Source organism: Epinephelus moara, chromosome 24 (genome assembly GCF_006386435.1).
Source record: "Epinephelus moara isolate mb chromosome 24, YSFRI_EMoa_1.0, whole genome shotgun sequence".
Lineage (NCBI taxonomy): Eukaryota > Metazoa > Chordata > Actinopteri > Perciformes > Serranidae > Epinephelus > Epinephelus moara.
The window spans coordinates 43,751,314-43,777,972 of record NC_065529.1 but is presented as its reverse complement, the minus strand read 5'-3'; the positions used below and the strand labels follow the sequence as shown (position 1 = coordinate 43,777,972).

At 38.9% G+C, this 26,659-nt stretch overlaps 1 protein-coding gene across 1 annotated transcript; it reads left to right on the top strand.

Moving 5' to 3' along the window:
- Positions 1–701: 701 nt before the first annotated feature.
- Positions 702–25,307, top strand: dennd6aa (DENN/MADD domain containing 6Aa). The gene is made up of 19 exons (XM_050038015.1): positions 702–1,548; positions 3,862–3,900; positions 4,152–4,194; positions 7,434–7,546; positions 7,675–7,755; positions 7,996–8,101; positions 8,757–8,836; positions 9,246–9,305; positions 9,467–9,522; positions 10,963–11,085; positions 11,465–11,560; positions 11,967–12,061; positions 12,156–12,221; positions 12,375–12,439; positions 14,377–14,466; positions 14,657–14,820; positions 15,244–15,346; positions 15,690–15,764; positions 17,843–25,307. Exons 1-19 carry the CDS (start codon positions 1,318–1,320, stop codon positions 17,972–17,974), a joined length of 1,818 nt encoding a protein of 605 aa, XP_049893972.1. The 5' UTR covers positions 702–1,317; the 3' UTR covers positions 17,975–25,307.
- Positions 25,308–26,659: the final 1,352 nt, after the last annotated feature.

Genomic DNA, 26,659 nt, shown 5'->3' with positions numbered 1-26,659 from the left:
CTATTCGCCCCGATAGTATATTGCTGTACTGTACTGAATATAATGTAATATAATATATAACTACCTTTCACCTTAAATATCTCATACCTCATACTACATGATGATTTGTTTACCATATAATTTGCCATATTATACTGTATCGTGTTATTATAATACTGATTTTTGCATCATACTCATTATTTCATTTATAATACATCTTTATATTAATACAGACAAACAGACTTTGCTGCTAATATTCACTACTACCGTCACTTTACCGCGCTGTTTTTTGTCTCCATATGCTCTTGTATAGTTTTAAATTTTATTTTGTTCTCATTTTGGTGTTTTATATACCTGTCATTATATATTTATTTTACTTTATCTATTTATCTGTACTTACTGGACTGCTGCAACGACCAAATGTTCCATAATGGGATCAACAAAGTTTTTTTTAATTTTTTTTATCTTACCTTGATTTAGAAAGTTCAAAGTTTTTATTTAAAAACAAATGGCTTAACATCTCATAATTTCAATTAACGATGAGTATTTTTATTTTTTCATTGCTAATGTTTCTTTTTTCCATTTTTCCACACTTTTCTTTAAAAAAAAAAAGCAAAACAATCCATTTCAGATTCAGTATACAGGGGATAGTACACAAATAGAACAATAACAAAAAAAAGCCAGGGGTATATGAAACACACAGATATGAATTGTCTTACCTTTTTGTTAGTTAAAGTAGAACGTAGTTTCAAATGTTGCTCAGCTTCCTTCAGGAAACAGTAAAATCATTTTATTGACAAATTTACATTTTAAAAAAGGTCCGCTTATTTAAAAAAGAAAAGGTTTGAAGAAACCAGACACCACATTTTTAAGTCTTTTTTCACAGTCTTTATAGATATATAATCAATGAGAAATCTGCAAAGGTCTTGTCAGAATTTCTTAGTTTGGGAGGAAAATAAGCCAAATAGGTGTTAAAATGTTTCTGAATATCCATCACAGAAAGAGCAGTTTGTGTTGATGTCTCATAAATAAAGTATTTCTGATTTTTGTAAACTATCTGTATGTAGTGATTGGATTTACAGAGTTGTCTTTTAAACTTGAACGCATCTCAGTGCCAGGGACGGTCTTACGTGATGACGTTTCACGTTAGATCACCAGGACGTATACGTACGCTCCTGCTGCTATGCTAGCTGCTAGCTGAGTGGCTACTTTCTGCAGCTCTGTTTGCCTACTGTTGTTTTCACCTGAGGGGAAACATACTCGAAATACCGGCCAACTTGTCGGGAGGACCGTTAACATTATCCGGAGCGTCTGAGTGTCCGTGTCGGGGCCGTCGCCATGGCTCTGCAAGGCCCGGAGGAGCTGGGGGAGCAGGTCGAAGAGCCGGAGGATCTGGACGACCAGGACGCTAGTAGCATCTCTCCGGCCGAGGAAATAACTCTGCCTCCCGGGCCCGGAGGCGACGAGGAGCCGGAGGAGGCTCTCTTGCTGCCCTGGGACCGCTTCTCCGCCTGGCTGCACTGCATCTGTGTGGTCGGCTTCGACCTGGAGCTGGGACAGGCGGTGGAGGTGAGGCTTAACGATCCGCCGGGGACAGCTGGGTCATGTAAACTCCTCCACAATGAAGCTAAAAATGCCTAAGTTAGCGGTTACTGGAGGCTCCGACTATTTCCTGAAGCGGAGCACACAGCTCTCTCCATGAAGCTGTTTGCTACCTCTCTTGTTTAGTTATTCTTCAGTCTAACCGTGCTGACATGTGAACACACAAATGTAGAGATTGTGGAAGAACATTTTTACTGTGGGATAAAGATCTCATTACTTGCTGAAACAGTTTATCGTAGCCAAGGTGAATTGTGTGATTCTTCCCAGGAGTTAGTCTGTTCCAACAGCATCAGCTCAGCTACTACATGGTTTATTTTGCTGAAACTCTTCCTCCTACAGACACAAACATTCAACTTTTTTAGGCCTTAAACTTGAGGGTTGAGTAAGGCATCTCTGTTATAGAGGTTTGGTTCCCACTAAAGCAAGCACCCGTTGTCCCCACAGATGTTTGGGCTGCAGTAGTAAAACAATACATTGCATGTGCTAACAGGGTTATAAACAGTGATCTGGGTTCAGTCTTTCTGTTTCACTTTCTCTCAGGATCTAAACAACACAAAGGCAGTGGAACATGCTTTTATTTTGTATAAGATTATTTGTTTTTCTGATATACTGAGTAGGTATAGTACTTTTGGGAATGCACCAGTCTGTGCAAAGAATGTGCAGGCAGAAAATTTTAGCTAAAATTTGGGATGGGAATCACTTGATTCCCCATGATATTAATGTGATAATTAAATCGTGAAACAATATTATTGCAATAAAATATAATGCGTTTTATTGCCTTTTTTCAGCTGTAAGTTGTGTCCTCAAAGGAAAAGTTTGCCAACACCTGTATTATCTAATAAGATTAAGTTTTCAGTCTGTTCATCTCACTTCAGTCATTTCCATTGCAGCAAAATGTATCCAGTGGACTGATAAAGCAGTCGATTTTATTATTCTAATAGGATACCAAAAGTTAAATTTGTATTTAATATGCCAGCAAAGTGGGAAACAATGCCCATCACTAGCTTCCAAAGGCTATGTGGACTTTGTCCTGGGTCAAAAGAAAACATTCTGTTGCTGCTGTTACAGAGGTTAGTCCCAGCTCATCCACCGGCCACCAACCCACTGTGACCCCCACGCTGGGGTTTGAGCTGGCTGAATTCGAGTTGCTACAGCAGAATGAAGCTGACTGAAGCTCCTCAGAGCTACCTCTTGCTTTTCTGCGGAGTAGCCGCCTAGCAATGAGGATTGAGGCGGAAAGACTGCAGGGAACTAATTCTTACCTCATATGTGGTCTGATAAGCACAGAGAAAGAGAGAGCCGGGCAATGAAGGCCTGAGTAATTCAGTGTACTGTGCACAACTTTAAAAGAAGATTTTACCCATTTTAAATATAAAAAAAGAGAGAAATAAATATGTAGAGGTGAGTGTTGATATTGTGGTGGGCTGCCATAATGAAATTCAAATATGGGGAACAGTAGACACTGGCAGGGATATAAAATCTGTTGTAGGGTTGTCTTTGTTTTCCAGTTGGCTGTGAGACAGATCACTACAGCTCATGTCAGGACAGTGAAAATAGTTTGCAATCTTGAAGTAGTTATAAAGTATAATTAATGCATGGCACACAGTGTATGAGGTTTGGGTTTTTACAACATCATTTCTTAGCTTCTGCCATGATGTCTTTACTGAGAATACAGAGCTAACTTCCTCTTATAGCTAGCTGGTGGTGTGGACGTTGTGCTGCAGAGCGTTAAGCACTTCTCCCGAGATATCCTATCTGCCACCAAATTTATATAGTGCATGAATATGCGTTCAAGTTGCAGAGTGGGAATGAAAGAAGCACCATTCTCCTTATTACAAGTCAGTGTACCATCAAAATGATGTTGAAGCTGGTATTTTAAGGTCAAAAAGTTGCATAATGTTTCTTTAATGCTAAAATTTACAGTGTGTTAATTACTCACAATTAACTTTTATCATGAATTAAATCCCTTTTAAAGTTGTCGTATTGAAAAACACAGGTCAGTTCAGGAGACAGCTTTAACAAAATACCTTATCATGAAATGTAAAATTGTTTAAAATTGTAATATGGTAACTACCAACTCGCAAAATAGCAGATGGCAGTTACAGAAAGTATTTACCCAGTGACATTAGGGAGACAAATTAATGTTGGTAAGGATGTCCAAGTTTGAAAAACCTGTGATGAAAAAGTGCTGGTGCGTTGTTTCACAGAAACCAAACACAGATTTTAGATGTGAGTTGATGAGCTCCTGCTGTGTGTTAACTGTGTTCATCTGTCTTTCAGGTTATCTATCCTCATCATTCCAAACTGTCAGAGAAAGAGGTGAGTCAGAGCAACTCTGTGTGATCTGGAATAAGTTAATTTTTAATATATTCAGTCATTACATGCTAAAGAACGATGTGCACTAAATCATAGAAGAGAACAGAAGTTTGGTAGATTTTTAATCGTGATGATAAACATTGACCTCCTACTGTTTGCTCTCTGTCTTGTCTCATTTGTGTCTTGTGTCTGAATCACTGAATCAACCTGATGACACAATATAGAGGACTAAAACAAAATCTTTTCTCTTTCAGAAAACAAGCATCTGCTACCTTTCCTTTCCTGACTCCAACTCAGGTGAGTTCCTGTTTGTTTTCTGTCCCTCTGAACGCAGCAACAATCAGACCACTGTGGAGACTTTGACTCACTTTATCTTGATGTGTCAGATTAGGGGTTAAAAGTTATGCTCGAAACAAGCTGTACGTTCAGAACAGCCACACTCGAAGGTGGACTGAAAAACCAGCCGCCATAGAGACGCAATGCAATAATCATTAAATATGGTTATAATGATGTACGTTTCCTCTCCACGAAGAGGCTCATAGTGTTGGATCGGATGTGCACATCGAAATACAAGTTTAAATATCGCAAGTATCACAATATGAATTTTTCATATTATATTAAAAATTATACTGCTATTATCGTGAATGAGATGATAAGACACACCCCTCGTGGAACGTTTAATATGAACATCCTTTATAATATTAATTGTTCATCCGTGCAGCTGCAGTCAGGGTCCATTTTGAAAATTGTCATTGTCATGAGTGCAACACTAGACTGGAGATAAAGTGGGTTAGGGATTGGTTTACACATACACACGTGCGTGCACAAATGCCTCTGTGGATTTGCGTGTGTGGGTCGAGTGTGCGTGTGTGTGTGCGTCTGCAGGTGTGTGCTCTTTTGTTGTGAGTCAGCAGGCGACAGAGCTGACAAACCTCCTGCCCTCAGGATGACGACAGGATTAGGACAAATGCTTACAGGGCTTCTATATATAAACTGTAGGTGTGTGTGTCAGACTACACTGCATCTCACCCTCTCTTTCTCTGTCTCCCATAATTCAGTCCCACTTCTTAATCAGAGGTGGCATCATGTGTCTTCAGTCCACTTTGACTCTTGTTACTGAGTATGTTTAGATCCACGTCAGATGGAGAGAGAAGGAGCTGTAGCAGCTGTGTTAGAGGTCGGAGTTGGAACACACTAACTAAAGATTCTCGGTGTGTTTTTTACAGTTTTGATCAGGTCTTTAAATTAGACTCAAACCAGCAGACATGAGACATCTTTAACTCACCTGAGCCTCAGCAATCACAGCATTTAATGAGTCACTTTAAGGTCTGAATTCTAACATGACCGATAAGTGCTTCATAGCTACGCCTGCCACAATGACAGCTTTTGTTGGATGGTATATTGTCCCAGAAATAACTGCAATGAACAATATTATTACTATTATTATAAGTCCATTTTATTCCACTGATATCGTGATAATATAATAATTTTAATTATCATATCTTGAGATCAAAAATCTCCTTTCCAAGAGTGTCCTGGCCGAGGCAGTCAGCAATATAAGTTACAGACAGACAACGTAGAACAAAAATACATAATAAAAATGTACAGCTCTAAAACAAGCAATATAAAACACAAAATAGGATTACTACAAGAAAAAGAAAAAATTATGTTCATGTATACCAGAAGTGAACCATAAAAATGCAAAAATGGGGCAACTACACACACTTACAAAGACCAGCTAAGATACACCGTGACATTGGCGTATAGAAGATTGTGTACAAAAATCCTGCAACAGTGCTTTGAAACAGCCTAGAGGAACCAATGAGAGCAACTTTAAGTCCTTCTAAATATCCTGAAGAGTTTTTATGTTCTCCCCGTGTCAGCGTGGGTTTTCTCTGGGTGCTCTGGCTTCCTCCCACAGTCCAAAGACATGCAGGTTAACTGGTGACTCTAAATTGTCTGTATGTGTGAATGTGAGTGTGAATGGTTGTCTGTCTCTATGTGTCAGTCCTGTGATAGTCTGGTGACCTGTCCAGGGTGTACCCTGCCTCTCACCCAATGTCAGCTGGGATAGGCTCCAGCACCCTGTGACCCCTAACAGAATAAGCAGTTACGGAAAATGAATGAATGAATGAATGTATGCTTCAAATGTACAAATACTTAAAGCTGCACAAATGTATATTGTGTATATTGACAATGGATAAAACGACTTGCTTGTAGTGCTGAACCCACAGACAGTTCTCTTTTGCTCTGCACACTACCTGCTCAGCAGCAAACAGCAGACAGACACATTTAAAAACTAACCAGTGAAGAGTAAGAGAGGTGTAGCAGCTGAAGAGGCAGATATTTTTCTCAGGAGTTGGTGGACACAAACACAGACACCAATAGGAGCTGAGTGTCTGTCTGCAGGATGTGGAAATAGGCCAGGTTAGCCACAGTGACATAATAAATTAAATTAGATTATTAAATGAGACCAATTCATCAATTAATCCAGTGTTACATGTTCGACAGTAACTGTTTTTCCAACAAACAAATCATTTGAGGACTCTGGGAAACTGTGACTGGTATTTTTATTAATCCCAGAATATGATATTCAATATCATGAATATTGGGAGTTAAATTTTACAGTCCTTCTTGGCCACTTCATCAACAAATCAGACACCTTTTACTTCATGAAAATAAGGCCACAGTTCTTCCACACTTAAGATTTTTCCCTCTGAGATGATAAAGTAAATTCTTGCCTGCTAACGAGCTCCTTGGTGTTGCAGACGGTGTTGGCAGGGTCACAGTTTCAGATGCAGACAGAGTCTCACACACTCTGATTTAAGAGGAATATGTCTTTAAGTAAGAAAGCTTAAAGAGCAAATAGAAACGCACAAAGAGCATTAGAGCCTCAGAGCTCCTGATGGCCTGTTTCATGCTGGGTGGTCTCAAACACAACCCTACTGCATGATGTCATGGAGTCTTGGCTGAGCTCTTGGAAGTGTGTGTCTGTGTGGCTGTGTGTGACCTATGAAGTGGAATGCTTTTAAGTCTGGCAGAGTGTGAGCTGAAGTGTGTGTTTGTGTTTGGAATATTTTAAACTCTTATTTTCTCTCTGTCTCTTCTGGCGTGTCTGCTGGAGGATGTGCGGAGGTCATGTAGAGGTTAAAGGCCAGCCTCTGACTCATTGGGCACTTCCTATTTCCTCTTTTTTTTTTTTTTTTTGGCTTCCTCTTCCTGTTTGTCCAAAAATCTGGAGGAAGCCAGGAAGACCCTGACAAGAACCGACTGGTGCACATTGAAATCACACAAAAGTACATCTATGTCAAATCGAAATATCACAACACTTACACAAATAAGTCTTGAATAATCCTGAACCAAAAATAGATTATAAGTCTGACTTCAGCAAATGGAAGTCAATTAAATATATCAAATATATGCAGGCTCGAATAAATAAAGAAATATATGAAGAGTATAAAACAGTATGAATGATGTAACTACCCTAAACCAGACACCCATGGTAACCACACCACATCACTCTGCTGTGTCTCCAGGTTGCCTTGGCGACACCCAGTTCTGCTTCCGCTTTCGTCAGGGTTCCAACAGGAAGTCGTCGCTTGGCTGCTTCCTGGAAACCACCGACCGGGACGCACCGCCCTGTCTGAAGGTCGGGACACACACACACACACACACACACACACACACACACACACACGGTAAACATGCTGTAATGTTTACATCTGAATCGTTAAATGAAATAAAACTTGATTCTGATTTTCTGTGTGTGTGTTGCAGAGGGAACAGGGCCATTACTATGGTTACGTGTACTTCCGTCAGGTACGAGATAAATCCCTGAAGAGAGGATACTTCCAGAAGGTCAGTGTCAGACTGCAGTTCAGCTTTACACATCAAAGACTCGCCCATCAATGTTAATTAAGACGTCAGTCGCCAACATGTAGAGTAGGAATATAATTTGTAAAACTTACATTTTGATTTTGATAATAATAATGATAAATCTTCTGTGTGTGTGTGTGTGTGTGTCTGTGTGTGTGTGTGTCTGTGTCTGTGTGTGTGTCTGTGTCTGTGTCTGTGTCTGTGTGTCTCTCTCTGTATCAGTCTCTGGTCCTGATCAGTAAGCTGCCCTATGTGACCTTCTTCCACTCCCTGTTGAAGATCATGGCTCCAGAATACTTCGAGAAACAGGAGCCCTGTCTTGAGGCTGGTCAGTGTGATTATTGTCTGTGTTAATGTTTATATACACTATCTGTCCTTTTCTATCTCCTTGTAAAATACTTTGTAGCAACAGTTTTAAGAACTAACACATAAACTTCCCACTCAACAGCTCTTTAAAATGGACTGAACTAAAACTGAACCTGTGTTGTCCCCATTAAATAAACATAACTTTATGAAAGTAGGACTTACTGCGGGTCAGCAGTGTTGTGATGTAACAAAGTAATAATACTTTGTGACAGTACTCAAGTATTTTTGGCAGTATCTGTACTTTACTTTAGGTTTCATATTTCTCTCAACTTTCATTTTCACTATGCTACATTTATTTTTAAGGTGGTGTACATGCTGCAAAGAAGTAAACTTCATAATTCTCAAAACTCTGACCACTGGCATTTTTATTAACAGCATTTACTCGTACTTTTACTTTCAGTGATTCTAATAGGTACCTTTAACTTCTGCCTCAGTTATTTTCTGGTAAGATATCTGTTCTTGTACTCAAGTGTGGCTTTCAGGTACTTCATCCCCCACTGCAGACTGCAATGGGTAAACTTTATTCACTGACTCTCTCAGTGAAGCTGTGTGGTGACATTTTAACCTGTTGTGGATTCTGATTCAAATCTTTGTTTTATTGTGTATTTGATTGACAGCTTGTAATGACATAGACCGCTGGCCGACGCCCCATCCTGGACGTATCCTCACGCTACCCATTATGGGCGTGGTCATCAAGGTACACACACACGCACACAAATGCAATAGGTGGAGCACCGTAGGTGTTTGAATGTGACTTGTCACAGCAGGTAAAGCACAGGTGGTGCGGCAGGGCCTGGGAAACACCCAGTATTAATGTAATTAGTTACACCTGTGTTTGACAAGTCAACACGTCCGTCATGAGAAGAGCTCATTGTGTTTCTTTTTAAAGACACATCACAGACTTTCTCCAGCTTTAGTTCTGCATGTGTGAAGTGTGTTGTTATCAGTGAGATCAAGAAAAATATGGAACACAACACAACAGTCCCACCCACATTATAGCACAGTGTACTGTGTAATCGAACAGAAACCTTTCATTTGATGTTTAATTGAAGCAGTGTAAATAAGCGTTGTAACTGAGACTGTGTTTAATCTGTGTGCTGCTGCAGGTCCGCATCCCAACCAGTTATGACAAACCAGGAACCTCACAGCTGGTCCAGTCCGCCCAGGTGATCACACAAAAAATCTCTGACACACACACGGAAATAATAATATTGATTACATAAAACGTTTTCAAAGTGAAGGAGTCGTTTTAATTTTTGCATGAAGTGTGTGAACATTTGATGAGCACATGATTTTTCAGCTGAAAGAAAGTGTGTTTGTGTTTCAGAGTGACAGTCAGGTGTCCATCGTGCTCCCAACCATCCATGAAGTCGACCTCTTCAGGTGAGTCGAGCTGCAGCACGCATGCTTGTGTAACATTTTGTTGCCACCTGCTGTTCAGTGGTGGTACTGCAGCAGTTTTCCTCGAACTACTGCTTTACCTGCTGACACCTGGTGAACAAAACCACCTTCTCCCAAAAACGTTACCTCCCAGAAACAGTTTCTATGGGACAAAAAAACACTTATCTTTCCAAAAACATCTTCACTGTAATATTTAGATTATGTCTGTAAAACCTGTTCACTTACTTGTATAGTAAGTGCCCTCTTCACAGAACTCGCCCACAGGGTCAGTGTGACCAGCATGAATAGTCATGGTAATTATTTGCTTACTCTGTATTCAGGTTAAAAAAAAAAAAGAACACAAACTAGGTTCAGCTGCATTTGTCCCCTTATCACAGGGGCATTTGGATGCAGTCTTAAGACATGAAACAAAACAGAAAGAAATTAATAAAACAAACAAAAACCAGGGCAAAATAAAGCAAACTGACAGAGCTGTTTGACCTTGTTAGGAGTGTTTAGAAACAAAACGAACAGCACCAGCTCTGTTCAAAACAATTTGTCAAGTAAAGATGAATCAGGAGACTCTTCACGGAGACATCCTCATCAGTCTGTAGTGTCTACAGATGTTCCCCAGTTCAAAAAAGATGTTCAGTGAAGCACAGAAAATGCACCTCAAACAAATATTTCTTCTGTGAGTATAATTTGTGATGGAATAACAATGCTGTAATCCATCACTTTTGTCTTGATTTTTTTTAAAAGACCAAATCAGTTTTAGTTCTACAGATGTTGAATTCTCAACATTACAACATTCTCCGAAGAATAAACTACCACTATACTTATCGCAATTATTAAAAAAGAAAAGGGTTTATGGTTTATGATGTAATGTTTGTGAAGGTTAATAATATTTGTGGCACTCACTTGGGTGATGTCTCACTGTACAACCGGGTGTTGTGCAGTCGGATGTAATTCATGCTGTCACATATAATTCTATATGCTTAGTTTATAGGCTCTGTCTCAATCTGTGAGATAACTTCTGCCATGTCTTGTTTTTGTTATAATCAATTTTGATGATGTAAATTATCTATGATGTGATAATTTAATGTCTTGCCTTGTTTTTGCATTTTGTGTGGACCCTAGGAAGAGTAGTCGGTACTGTGGTATCACCTGATAGGGATCCTCAATAAATGAATAAATCATTGATACTTTCAGGCAGTCATTTGTTTCAGGCGATTTCATCATTGTGTGAAATTCAACCCTAGAAGACTTGAACTATATTTGCACAAACAGGATATGCAAACACTCCAGCAGTGTCACCATAATGCTTTGTAAGCTCTACTAATGAAGGAAACTATATGCACTTTAAACCTTTAATAACAATAATGATACTATTAATAATGATAATGAGTTTCACTACACACTCTAAATCTCCCTTTCTCTCTCCAGGTGTTTCTACCCGGTCTTCTTCCACATCCAGATGTTGTGGGAGTTGGTGCTGCTGGGGGAGGCACTTGTCGTTATGGCGCCGTCGCCAGCAGAGTCATCGGATACTGTGCTGGCATTGGTCAGGTGAGTTGAATCAGGTTAGGGGCAGAAGTATAGAATAATGTGGAGAAATTGTTTTTCATAGCTCGACATTTTGTAGTAAATTTGAAGTTAATTTTGATGAAATTCAAACTGCAGTCTGAATTTGTGTCTTTCACTTCTGGAAAAGACGTAAAATCTCCAGACATAAGTCTTCATGTCTTTGTGCACTTCAACGTAGCATTTCACATTTTGAATTCACTTATAAAGGTCTTGATTGTGGTTTCTCAGTGATCTATTTGGTAGGACTTTTTTTCCATTTGAATGATGACATTAGTTGTGTTTAGTGAACTGCAGTGCTGCTTTCTGCTGATGCGAAGTAACTTTAAGATTTCTCTGTCTTTGTGTTTCTCTCTGTCTGCAGCTGTATCTCTCCTCTACGTTACTGCAGTGACTTCCGGCCGTACTTCACCATCCATGACAGCGAGTTTAAGGAGTACACCACCAGGACGCAGGCTCCGTGAGTAAAGACGAAGCAGCAAAGCAGATACCATGTTTAGCAAATCACTGAATTCCTGTCTGCTGAATGTCCAGGTGTGCTCGGCTGCTGCGGAGCTTATCTGCTCTGAGTTTTGTCTGCTCAGTGTCTCATTGTTTATACTGATTGATTTGAGTGTTGAAATGTTTCAACAGTCATAAAATAGACTTTAACTTCCAGTAAGATAAACACTGTGTAAAGATCTCCTCACTCTCTTTAGTCATGACTGATCTCCACCTCCTGAGAGGTTTGAGGTGGTCGGAATTCAGCATCTTGTTCGCACGTTTGAATCTGGCTCCTCGTTCCTGTAGTTAAAGAAGGCCTTCCTGTTGTTAGTGTTTGACCAAGGTAACTATTGTAGTGTTTTCACTTCTGTCTCTTTCTACAGGCCGTCAGTAATTCTGGGAGTGACCAATCCCTTCTTTGCTAAAACCCTGCAGCACTGGCCACACATCATCCGCATTGGAGACATGAAGCAAGCAGGTAGATGATACTGCTGCTGGTTAAGAAGTTTACAGGTAACACATATGACAAACCCTGAACTGTGTGCCTGATCTCTGCTCATTCAATCTGTCAGGGGAGATGGCCAAGCAGATGAAAGTCAAGAAACTGAAAAACCTCAAAACTCTGGACTCTAAACCTGGTAAATGCTCCATACTCTACATGTTCATGTTTCTTTTTTTTAATGTGAAGCCCCCCTCAGAGCTGTGCTGCTCACTCACAGTCTCAGCTGAGACATCATCTTCTCCACCAGTAGGAATTGTTCAGTTGATGTGTGTGTGTATTTGTGTTGCAGGTGTGTACACTGCATATAAGCCGTATCTCAACAAAGATGAAGAAATTATCAAACAGCTTCAGAAGGTAAAATAAGGTCTCTCCTTAACGTGCTGCACATGTCTCTAACTGTTGTATTGATTGACTGATTTATTTACTTGTTGAAAAATTTTTACTCAGCATTTTTTGGGGCAACACCATTCAAAGTTTGGTCCCTCAGAACTGAGGGGAGTTTTAAACAAAATAATACTCATTACAGTTTTAATTATTTCTGAGCTCTGTCTTCTTTTAGTAAAAAAAAAAAAAAAGGCTAAAACACAGCTACAAGCAATGCTTTATTTTGAACCTAACATCACTGGTTGGCTGTTATGTGGAAATGTTAATCTACAAATGTGAGAGCAGCTGAAAGGAAGAGTTCACACCAATCAATCTAGACTGTGTAGGTGTGAGTTGCCAAATCTTGGAGATATCGGCTGTAGAGATGCCTGCCTTCTCTCCAGCTTGTGTGCCAAAAGATACATTTTAAAAACTCAACAGAATTCCTGACCTGGTTACTCATGATAATCCACAGACCTTGTTGTGAGCAGTTTCATGTAGGAACTAGTTTCTTTCTACTGAACTACACCCGCCAACCGAATCACCGCACAGAAGGAAGTGTGCATCTACTGCTAGCTCACCTAGCACTACTGAGCTAGCTCACGTTACAGCTCAGCCGAGAAGGACGCCATTCATGTTTACATCTTGTGCTGTCACGAGCACAAGCCTCTCATCCATGAGTCGATGCACACTTCCTTCTGTGCAGTTATACAGTTGGCAGGTGTAGTTTGATAGAGGGAAAATAGTTCCTACATGAAACCGCTCACAACAAAATCTGTGGATTATCTTGAGTAGGCAGGTCATGATTTCCGGAAAGAGACATTGCTGTTGAGTTTTTCAAATGTATTTTTTGGCACTTTGAGCACCACAAGCTGAGTGTCATCTACTTCTATTATATTACAGAGAAGGCAGGCATCTCTATGGTTGATATCTCCAACACACACTGCAAGACACACCAAAACAACCTAGACTGATAAACAGCACCACAGGTAATAGGACAAATATATGTTTTTCTGTTAGGGAGAACTGTCCCTTTAATCTTACTCTATAATGATGAAAACTCTGTCTGTGTGTCTGTTCCACGTTTTTCTCCTCACTGACTTGGTCAATCCATGTGAAATTTGGCACAGTGGTAGAGGGTCATGGGAGGATGTGAATGAAGCAATATTACATTGCAAACTTTGAATGGGCATATTTCATGCCCCGTATGTCGTAGAGACATGAAACTTTGCACAGAGATGCCTCTCCTCATGAGGAACAAATTTGCCTCAAGAACCCTTAACTTCCAGTTATATAGATTTTCCGCCATTTTGAATTTTTTGAAAAACACTTCAAATCGATCTCTTCCTAGGAAGTTTGAGCGATCTGCATGAAACTGGGTGAACATAATCTAGGGACCAATATCTAAAGTTCCCTCTTGGCAAAAGTTGGAAAACTTACTAAAACTGAGCTTCTATAAGGCAATGAATATTGTGGAGGGCGTGGCTCATCACATAAAGGTGTATAACATCTCAAGGGTTTCACCCATCACCACACAACTTTGTAGGAATATGACCACACATAATCTGAGGGGACCCCTCCATTATTGACCCCATCAAACAAAATGGGGGCGCTAGAGAGGTAATTTCTTATCTAGGCCTAACCGCCATATGGATTTTTACAAAACGTGGTAGATATGTAGAACAGGACGCCTCAAGGTGACTGGAGAAATTTAACTCTAATTGGCAACTGGGTGGCGCTATAACAATAGAAAAATGCTTAAAAATGGCTAAAATGCGACCGATCACTGTGGCTCCCCCTGTGGCTGAATTCTTTTTTTTTTTTTTGGGTCTAATTTTTGGTATGACTAAGTCATGGTATGGTATGTTGTACTCAATGGGTATGGACTAGTGTTAGATATTTATGAGATTTTTTTCTTTGTTTCTCAGGGTGTTCAACAGAAGAGACCCTCTGCGGCCCAAAACGCAATTCTTCGACGGTACTTCTTAGAACTGACACAGAGCTTCATCATTCCACTGGTAACAACCAATGATTTTTATTTTGTCTCGAACGTGTGTTAAACTGTTATTGTTTCAGGGTGACATAGTGCTGTTTAGTTTTTGTCTATCTGTATGTCACCTTACAGAGATGGTTGTGTTGTTAATGCGCCATCTCGTGGACTGATGAAGTAAAATGACTTAACGCTGTGTGTGTGTGTGTGTGTTACAGGAACGGTACGTGGCCAGCCTTATGCCTCTCCAGAAGTCCATCAGTCCCTGGAAGAGTCCTCCTCAACTGCGACCTTTCATTCAGCAGGACTTCATGAAGACGCTGGAGAAAGCTGGACCTCAGCTCACGTCCAGACTGAAAGGAGACTGGATAGGACTCTACAGGTACACACACACACACACACACACACACACACACACAAAATCCAGCTGGAAGTTGCAGCTCCCTTAAACTACTACTTTGTGTGTAACCTAACCTAAACACAATATTTATATACCATGACTTTTGAGATGGTGGTTGAGGAAACTGCAGAATGATACAGGCTTATATTAGAGACAGGCCTGTTTATAAGTACATCTGATCATAATTTAATAAATTGCACCACTGTTCAAAAATGGGCTCATGTCCACCCTTAACTGGTTGAATTTAAAAATGAAACATCAACAGGGAGTGTTGAGTTTAACTGATACTGTACCAGGGTATCACAGAACAACAGAGTCAAGGTGACTGGAGTTCAATCATTGAAATGCACATGATTCTGAGCATCATGTGGACTCATTACTGTGTGGTTTTCTCTGCGTCTGAAGGCATTTTCTCAAGTCTCCCAACTTTGACGGCTGGTTCCGCAACAGGAGGAAAGAGATGACGCAGAAACTGGAGGCTCTGCACCTCGAGGCGCTGTGTGAGGAGGTGAGGAAGGAAGGGAGGAAGGGAGTGTAAAGGTTAGGTACAGTCAGAGTGATTCTGTTAACCATTCGCACAACTAAAGTTTCTGACAAGTTGTTGAGAGTCACCTGACTAAATCTGCCGCACAAATTGTACTATACCACAGTGTTAATATATCAGACCACCACCTGTAGATTTTGTGTGAACCAAGCAAAAAAAAAACTTTGATTCAGTTCCATCAAACAGATCCAACTGACTGTCTGTCCAGCTTGAGTCAGAGTCTTCATTCAGTGTTTATAATTTGATAAGGCTTGGAAATCTCTCATACTTTATCTGTCTGTCTTTATGTGTCTGTCTGTTTCTGTAGGACCTGCAGCTCAGAGTCCAGAAGCACTCGGAGGTGGAGACGGTTGATCTGGTTCTGAAGCTGAAAGATAAACTGGTCAGTACAAACTCATCAAAAGCTCATAAACATTAAAAGGAAATTTCGGTTTATTTCAACCTGTCTCCTATCATCCTAAATTTGTTTCAAGTGACTAGTGCCATAAAAATAATAGTTAGCATGTCCAGGTGGAGGTGTCTCGTCCTCGGTCACATCCAGACCTTGAAAATAAGGCTGCAACCGGTCCCATTCCTTGCAACAGAGGCATTCCTCTTCTGTGGGCACTGGGGCACAGCATTCACAGGTACACCACCAATCTCCAGAGCTACGCAGCCTTGCAGCAGCCATTCCTCCTCTCTCGTCCTCTACCTGTTGTGCCTCTCTCTCTCTCTCCTCCTCCGTTCTTCAATTTCAGGAAGCTCTTCGTCAGTGTATTCTGGCTCAAATAAATAAGGGCGGCCATCAAACTCTGCAAAATCAAATTCCTCCTCCACAAAGTCGAAGTCTGGCAAAAAGTCAGCCATTATTCTATAAATCTTTCATAAAATAAATGAATGAACTTTTCAGGCTACTGTCCGGTTCTGCCTTCCAGCTGTTGCTGCTTGTTCTCGCAAGATTTCAGGCACGTTATGAGATCGCTGCTTGTTCTCGCGATATTTCAACCGCGCTTTGGAAAGCAGAGCTAAATGGTAAACAAACATGGCACCACACCGGTAAGGTAAGACAACACGTTTACATGTCGTTTTCTATATGTTCTCTGACATTTATCCTAACGATATGAGGCGGTCTTTGTGGAAAAAAAGCTTGTTTAGTGGACTAACTTTGCACTTGAAGGTTGCCCGTTCACTTACGTTTTAACAGGTTACTATGCGCCCCGGCTGTATCTAGGCTAACGGCTAACATGCTAACTATTATTTTTATGGCACTAGTCACTTGAAGCAAATTTAGGACGATAGGAGACAGGTTGAAATAAACCGAAATTTCCCTTTAATACTACAATTACTACTGCGTATACTGCTAGTACTGCTACTGGTGCTGCCAATATTACTACTATTGCTCCCACTGGTATTACTATTGTTATGACCTCGCCTACTGCCAATCGTTCCTCTGCCAACTACGTATAGCTGCTAGTAGAAGTGGAACTGGCAGCAGTAGTACTACGATAACTACCAGTAGTGACTTGACTGGTACTATTACCACTACTGCAGGAGTTAAGTCCCATAAGTCAAAATCATGCATAGCATTTTTATGCCTCTGCGCTGGTGATAGCCGTGGCCAGGGGCATTATGTTTTCGGGTTGTCTGTCCATCAGTCTCCTTCTTGTAACCGCAATATCTCAAGAACCCCTTGAGGACATTTCTTCAAATTTAGCACAAACGTCTACTCGGACTCAACAAAGAACTGATTAGATTTTTTTGGTCAAATATCAAGATCAGTGTGACCTAAAAACAACATGTTTGTGGCCATAACTCAAGAATTTTTGCGCTAATTATGACAACATTTCACATTTCTCATAGGATAAAATGATGAAGCAATGACATTTTATATCCAAAAGGTCAAAGTCAGCTTTGCTGTGATGTCGTAATGTTCTGCAAAAACACTTTTCTGGCCATTACTCAACACCATATCTCAGGAGCAGAGGGAGGGACATTTGGTCAGACACTGAATTGGTGACATTAATCTTGGGTGGTCAACTTGAAACTATTCTGATTGTATAGATCTTCTGTGCTGTTGAGGGGAAGATTTTTATTTCATTATTTTTTTTATGCATACTTTTCCAGAAACAAATATTGTCTTATATTATATGTGTCAGTACATTACTAGCACTGCTTTCACCACCATTAATAGCTACTAGTAGAACTGAGCACTGGTACCACCAGTACACAACAGCTGCTACCACTGCTGATCCTACAGGTGTTCTTACTGCATTTATAGGGTTGTTGATTGATTAATCTACAATTTGAAACCACAGTATAAATCCCCAGTTGTAGTAAACCAGAAACATCCCTTAGCTCTGCTGCTTCTACGAGCTTTAGCATTTAAACATCCCTTCATATAAATGTGCCACTGGAGATTTAAAATAACAACTAATGATTTGTACTCATGATTTGTATTGATTGATTTTCTCTTCTTTGCAGAGTCAGGCAGAGAAGGAGCAGCTCCCGGTGCGTCCGGGGACTCTGGCCAAACTGAGGGCCCACATTGAGGCCGTCATCCTCTCCTTACCAGAGGACCTGCAGGGCATCCTCCACAAGCCCTCCACACCTTGACCTTTAACCCCTTGGCCTGCAACCCTAACCCCAGTTTAAGCTTGTTTTAAAGTTTGGGGGGTAGTCGGTCTCCTCCCGTTTGGCTCCAAGGTGGAGGGACCCCTGATAACTCAGACTGGGCCCCAGTGTGAGGACCTCTACTGGTCAACCATTGAAAGCACACAGCACATCTTTGGTTCCCAAAATATTCATCCAACCAGTTGTATTTACCTTTTTGTTTTTCCCAAATTGCTGCTGTGGCAGCTCACGGTGGGTTTCAGACCAAACATGTCGCCCACGTCTCGCTGATTAAGTGGTGTTAAAACAACCTGCTGGACGAGGCCGGAGCTGCCTGACATAAACTCATCTGAGGAGTTTCCAAGAGGTGAAACAGCCTTTAAAAATTCTGAGGAGGAATTTGGTTTTCCATCGTAGAGACATTATGAAATGAAGAAAGGGGTGCAGGATTCGTCGCGGCTTTGCTTTTGCAGCATGCAGCTCAGTACCAGAGCTTCATCTGAGCCTTTGGTGACCTGTGGGCTGAAGGATTTGTCATCACCCTGAAAGGTAAGAGCAGGAAGATGAACCCAGCTGACCTTTGACCCTCAGCATTTTTACCTCTTGACGTTTTTAATTTCTACTTTTCTAACTTTGACGATGAGCTGCTGCAGTCCAGCAGAACTGACCTTGGAGTTTTTCATCCATTTTTTAAAAGATGTTTTTAAAAGAAGTGCACTTCATCGCTAACTGGACCAGTGTGCCCTTCACACACACACACACACACACACACACACACACTTTTATGCAAACAAACTGAGCCGAGCAGAGCCAAGCAGTGCTTTACGATTAAAATTTACTACAATATTGTCCATTGAAACACATATGGAGCATTAAACACCAGCGACCCTGCAATAACTGTCAATGCAGTAAAACGACTTTCGTCTCGTCTGCTCAGGAGCCAATCACATCCCTGTATCCGTGTCACATGATCTGTGGGTAGCCGATACAGTCTGAGGGAAATATTCAAAATTGTCCTGAAATGTTCAGAAATCTTGGTGTGGGTTGTCATTATATTCGTATTTTTCCTCAAGACTGAATCCAAAACTTGTGTGTCGCTGTTGTGTAAAAACGTGTGTTGAATTAACCTGACTGATTCTGAGCTCCTCTAAAGGGTCAAAGAAAGTCTTTGACAAGCCGGACTGTGAAACTATGGAGACTCATGTGGGCCAAAAAAGAAAAAGAAAAAAAGAAGCTGATGAAAAGTTAGAAATGTTCCAAAACTTACCTTCTATACTATAAACTTTTGATGCATTAAAGAACTATTATGAGATTAAAATTCTGACTTCCTGTTAAAACTATGACAAGTTTTTTTTTGTAACTAAGTCAAAATAAATAATTATGTAAATATTATTAAGATTTTGACTCACAATCTAAAAGCTTTGACTTTGTATTTAGTCATTTTGACTCACATTTAATGGTTTTATTTTTGTCCTTTCTAATATTTCATCTCTGGTCTTTTTTTCTCTTTTCCTGGTGGAGATGGAGTTTTATAGTGAAACAGTTTGAAACCTCTTTGATGAACTTGAGCTCAACGCAATAACGCTTTCTTCCCTCTGTAAAGTTATCACCGGGTAGCAGTGACACGAGAAATACATTTAGGAAAATATTATTTCAGCTTCACATTTTCAGTTACTAAATCTGGCGAGTCCACAGTGCACAAGTTGTCTTCTTGAATTCATTGTGGTCTCAAGTCATTTGATAGTATTTAAAAAGTACTTTACAATTTGTTTTCCTGCATCAGTTTGTGAGAGCAGGTTTTTATTTCAAATTGAGAAATGAAATTGATTTTATGATGTAAATTTTTCAGTGGCTCCTGCTTTATAAACTTCATACACAGATAATCTGCACTCACACTTCACAGGCTGCTCTTCACACTCAGCTGATATCTATATTTGGGACAGAGAAACAGTAAAATTGAATGATAAAAAAATCAACGGTTGTAACTTTAAAACCACACATTTTGAGTATCAGCGACGGAAAACCTGGGGACAAGACATAAAATGACAAATCTCTTGTGTGCTGGTATTTATTTGCCTGAATGTAAAAAAAAAAGGCTGTAATTCTGACACCTGACTTAAAGTTTTTTAGCAAATTCAAATAAGCCTTAAAGTCTATCTGAAGCAAACAAAGTTTCAGTCTAGTTTCCCAATATAGTCATACATTCATGTGATCGCATTTCAGCATTGCACTGTAACCACAATAAAAAAAATTAAGAGCTGATTTTCAGTTGTAATGAGACATTTAATCAGAACGTTCCTGACAGCAGTTTAACACTGACATCCATCTCAAAAAAATCTAGGCAATAATTCTAAACCCAAATATGAGGTTAAGTATGGAAACTGCATTTCTGCCAGGGTGGAAATAAAAAGTTAAGAATGATAAAAATAATATCCATGTTAAATCAACATTATTATATTTGACTTACTAGTATAATTTTTATTTGGTAAATATAAAATTTGGCTTATTTTAAGATTTTTACCTAAAAGGTCACAATATCAGGTTAGTATCTTATAATTTTGATGTATTATTACAATTTTTACATAATAAATATTATTCTGACGTCAACAATTTTGACTTAGTATCTGTTTGGTCTCTTGTGATTTTACCAAGTAAATATTGCAATTTTGACTTGGTGCATCCCATTAAAATTTTAATTTACCTTGAAAGACCTTTAAAGTCATAATTTAAAATTTTGCCATATTGACCACATCATAATTTTGATTTAGAAATTAAAAATGATTTACTAAGTCCCAATGGTGATTCGGTTTGTCAGAATTTTGATTGATAGTTTTTTATTTCTGTCATTCTAAACCTTTTTATTTACTTGGCAGAAATGTGCTTCCGTAGATGAGTGAACAGTTTGATGGCGAAGACAAATTCCAGCTCTCACATTAGTCCTGCCTGAACACATGTGCATTGAAATAGAAGAAATGACAAGAAAGTACAAACTGTCAGAGCTAAAACCTGATACTGTCGCAGAAAAGTCCTGCAACAATCTAAATTCACCCTAGAAACACGTTTTTAACCAGCATGCTTTTACAAGAGGATCTCTAGATGATTGTTTGCTACAACATTTAGTAAACTATGATAGCTTGTGTGCATTGCACAAACACTACAGAAAGCTTTGTTTCAACTGAGCGTTTTGATTTGAGATGAAATGATGCTGGTGCCTTACAGGAGTGATGGCAGAACCAAAGACTCGATGAGTTAGGCTCAATCTGAATGAATGACGACTTGTTCCTGTAAAGATAATAGGAGTGGGGCGTCTTTAGCTACAGCTCAACATTTGCTCTGACACTAAACTAAATTTACTCTGATGAAAAGCCGCTTCTGACAAACATTGAACTCTGACAACCATCCTGCTCAGGATCCTCTGTTGCCTTCAAACAAAAGAATTTGGCTGAAGTCTGTTTGAAGTGTTTTCTGACGAACAAGTGAACGACACAAACTTAAAATCAACAAAGTCAAAGAGAAAATGTAAGAAACTTAACAAAGTCTCTTCTAATAAAGGGATAATTAGCACCACTGGGTCTAGTAAAGCATAATTTCTTTGCACTACTAATTGTGTTTGATTTACATTAATCCACTTTAGACTTCTTTTTTTTTTTTTTTTTTAGCCTTTTTGGATTTAATTTTTCTCCCCTTCTCAGACAACTTTGACCTGTGGTTTCAAAATCATATCCTTTAAAAGAGAATAACATTAATTAAACATGGACATTGAGAGAAGAATAATCTGATTGTCTTATTAAAATTGTTTTTAAAAAATCTGTTCTTGCAACTTAGTAAAATTAAAATGTTGAAGTGAAAGGGCCAAAACATGCACCAAAAAAAAAAAAAATTGAAATTGAAATCATTCAACCCAACGCTTCATATTTATTTAAATTCATGAACATTCCTGGACACCTAACAATGTGCAAAAATAACAAAAAACATCTATTATGACAGCAATAACAGATCATTTTAATAATTATAACTGTAATTTGTATTTTCAGAGTGTAAATGACTGACTTAATTAGCATTTTCTAAAAGTGTAGTTCATGGTGACACAAAACTGCACATACAGTTATTTGATGATTGCATTTCAATATATCACTTGTTTGGAAATGTTAAAAATGGGCCACTTGTCAAATGTATGGATTGTGGTTGTTTTTTTTTGTTTTGTTTTGTTTTGTTTTTCTTAAAGCCATCATGTAACACATGTATAAATGTTTTGTCAAGTAGATTATTGTAAAGAAATATAACAAAGTGTGCTGGTTGGAAAAAACTGTAACATTTGGTTGTTGGGCAACCATGTAAGTTTTATATTTGTACAAAAAAAATATTTTAACAATTTTTAATTTTTTTTATGGAGGGCTATTCTCATATTCCACTCTGTAGAGAATTAAGAGTTTTGTACATATTGGTGTAAAGTGAAATGGTGGCCCAGATATGATGATGTACAATAATTATTTTGCTATTACAACAGATGTCTTACTAAATACAGAGATATAAATACGAATTGCTCCATAAAATGTTCAGTTACCTTTATTAGAATAATTATAATGTTGTTGAGAAACATTGACATTTTGAATTTGTAGTTTATTTGCCAAGAGACACTATAGGAATAATTCTGAGAGCCTCTCACTAATGTCACCATTTCTCAATCACTGGTTTTAATGAAAACCTTTTTGCCAAGGTCCACCTATTTATTGATATTTATTTATGTATGCCTTCTCATAAAATTTGATTATAATGTAATTAAGAGACTCTGTTGCTAGAAAACATGGATAATGAAGGAAAACCCCAGATTACATTCAAATTATTTTTAAAAAATGTATAAAAACAGAGTTGTTTATGGCAGATAATCTACGGCAAAGCTTTCTGCCCCGATCGCATTGTGAAAAAGTACTCTTTTACTTTAAGGTCCCATATTGTAAAATGTCAGATTTCCATGTCTTTTTTAATAGCAGGTATAGATGTTATATCAGTACTGCGAGATTATCAAAACGCCTGGTCCACAGAGAAATGCATGCAGTCCATATTCAATCTCATCAGCCTCATCAGAAACTGTACCTTTCAAGGAGCCGTTAGGACTTGCATGAAGTTGTGATGTCACAACTTCACAGCATTTTACCACTCACTTTTCCCTCATCTCAAAGTCAGTGGGTTTTTGGTTAGATGCCTGAAACAAGGTATGTGGTCATTCAACACAAGCTTAAGAGACGCTCACAACATAAAATTCGTCAGTAAATAACTCGCCTGTGAACTTTGAAGCTTCTATGTGTCTTAACAAAGACAGTTACTAACAAGTGACTAAATTAGACCACAGAACATCATCACGCCAAGCCACGTCGAACACGGCTTTAAAGTCTTGTTATGGTGGTGACGTTAACTCATGCGACTGTGGTGTAATTCGTTTATAGCCTAACGTTAGCTTTTTGCAAATGGCGACTGCATTTAAGCTCTAGACATCATGAAAATGGTGTTCATTAGTGAAGATTATCCTTCTAAACAAAACATCTACGTATCGTAAACGTTTGCCAAGGAGCTTATTTTCAGCAATAATCCAAAATCCAAAAGAAAAATCCCATATAGGCTTTTTGAAGAGAGAACCAATGCGATGCTAACTTCTGCGTCGTCCTACAAAAAAAACGTCATTCCTGGAGCACTCTATGACGATGCAGACACAGAGAGCATAGAAGCGAATGACCTGTTAACAGTGACCGATCGGAGCGTACTGGGCTTTTTCGGGAGGAGGCCTTGAAAAGACAGGTGCTAAAATGGAGTGTTTGAGACAGAGGGTGAATACTGGTATAATCAGGCAGATAGTATGAGAAAAATAAAGTGTTTTGTGAAGAGTAAAGCATATTACATGTGCTGGCGGAAACCCAAAATACAAGTAGGAACCTGGACATGAGCATAGTATGGGACCTTTAAATAAAAGTATCAACAGCACAGTGTAGAAATACGGTACTCTGTTACAAGTGAAAGTCCTGTGTTCAAAACTAAAGTAAAAGAGCTTCATTAACATTAAAGAATAAAATGTTCCCCAGACGTCTTTATAATGTATCGTTAGCTTGTTGGTTCCTTTGAGCAACATAGTTGCTAGTTTGTTAGCTTTGGCTGCTACTCAATGGTGTCACTAAGTAAAGGCTAACAGCCAGCATATCTTAGCTTGTGGCTATTCTCAATATTTAATGCTAACAATACCTTTAAGGCATTTTTCTGTCAACAGAAACAAGAAACTACAAATTCAAAATGTCAATGTAAGCTAACACAAATTTGTTGCATAGTGACACAGATTTTTGCTCCATTGACACTGTCACTGCTTTTGTTTGTATTGAAGCCATATAACCACTAACTTACACTAAACCACTCTGAGGGCCTAACAGACTACAGTTTTAATTAAGGTGTTGATTTGAAGCATTACAAGGAAAGTCATCAAATTGAACTTGTTTTCACACGATGGCATACAGTTGTGTTTTTGTAATCAATTTAAAAGATGTTCATCAGGTTTACCTTGTTGAAATATTCTCACCGCTGAGTATCTTTCAATACATTGTTTGCTTTTGCTTGATACAGTGTTATAATAAAAAACTAAACACAGCAGCCATTTTGAATATTTGGGAAGTTTTATCTAGAAGACTAGCCAGTTCTGCACTTAACAACTCCTGCTAACCAAGATGAAGCACACAATCATGTTACAGTTTTTGAAGTGAAAAACATATTACTAAACAATAACACTCCAAAAATAGAGGGATATACATATGTTATAGTATTCTGCCCCTAGCTTATGTTAGCTAGTCTTACCTTGCACTAAGCAACGTTAGCTAACATCTTGTACTGTAGTAAGCTAGTTAGCATCGAAGCTATCAGTTACAGTAGCTTCTTGTGTGTTGAAATAGCAGGGTTTTTTTGTGGGACATGTTATAATTCACCTCCAAAGATCCAGAGGATTATTTTTCATATTTTAACATTTAGGCCTTTAATGCAGTGTTGGCTCACACTAACTAACATTAGCTGAGTTCTTGTTCTGTAGCAAGCTAATTGGCTTCTCTGCTAGCTGTTACAGTAGCTTCTGGTGTGTTAAAATAATACCATTCTTCTGTTTTGTATGTCCATACTAGTCTGATCAAATTTTTTAAAATGGCTGCTGTGAGAATAAAGTCAGAGGGAATTTTTAATGCTGCATTTCAGGTTCTGGTTCTGTCATCGATTGTATTTTTGTAATTATTTTCTGTTTTGCTGCACTGACAGCTACAGCAGACATTTTTAACCACGGTGGTTATTTTTATCATTAAACAGACAGCTTCAGTTTTAATTGATTGTCTTGCCTGTTTTCTATGAAGAGCACTGGAAGGATATGATTGTGGTCTGTGTACACAGATTTTTAAAATCAAAGATACATTAAACACACATTAAACATGGCTTAATAGAGACAATTTCAAACACAAGTACACAAATTGGTTTCACTATAACTCGGAGCATTCACAGACAAACTCTAACTCTTGTGTTTATCTGGACACATTTTCCCCTCAAATACAACATACTAACATTATTAACACAAGCCTTTGAATTTAACAAAGGTAACATCACAAAATTCGGCTCCATTACAACTCTCAAGGTTCACCAACAAAACTTAACATGTTTTCCAAACAAATACAACATGCTAATTAGGGCCAGCATATGGCATTTTACATTGTATAAATTAGCCTAACGACTAGCGGAGATTTCCTCTTCTCATATAAAGCCAGGATAAATCCCTGAAAGATAAATCACACATACAACTTAAAATGCTATTTTTGTGGAGGCTTTATTGTCTTCACAATTTATTGTTTCTTATCTTTGAAATAAAAGTAAATAAAAGCTTTGTTTTCACTGAGGGAAATAGTTTCAGCTAACAGAAACAGACTGGGTAGCCCCGACGTGTAGTTACAATTTTGGGGAGGTGCACATCAGGTTACTGTGTAGGCTCCACGTCGACGTAGAACCTACACCGTAGCTACAGCATTGATTCAACGCAGAAGTATATTCCCTTAACTGACTGGTTGACAGTCGCAGTCTTTAAAACCTGTGTGGGTGTGAACCTTAACAGAGTCGTTGAGGTCACATGTGAGTCGTTGAGCACAAGCCTATGATACTTAGAAATAAGTAGGTGTTAAGCTGTCTTAAAACTTCTCAAGACTGCCCCGTAAGTAGGTGATAAGTGGTGTCGTAGGCCACCTCCTCTGTTTAACAATGGCCATTGAGTATAGCCACTTTAAAATATGCAGATGTGGGTTAAAGGGTGCTTTCAGACCTAGAGTTTGCTTTTCGTCCGAATCAGGGAATAATTTTGTTACTAAGTTGTATAATTGCCTAGAGTTGGTTCGTGTTCTCACGGCAGCATTTACAAGCTGACCAGATAAAATGCCTTGTGCAAGGAAGCTGCTCTTGATTGGTCAGATATTTTCATGTCGGAGAAATCCAGGAAGTAAACCAAACGTTGAAGAAGAGTACACTTGCAATGTGACACTTTTTAATATCACAATGGAGGGACAACTCAGTGGGTTGATTTTAGAGCTTGTCATCGTGGACTATATTGCTGTCATTGTTCATTTTCGTCAAACCATACAGTTTGAAAACGAGGCACAGCTCCAACAAGAAAACAATGTTTTGATGCATTGG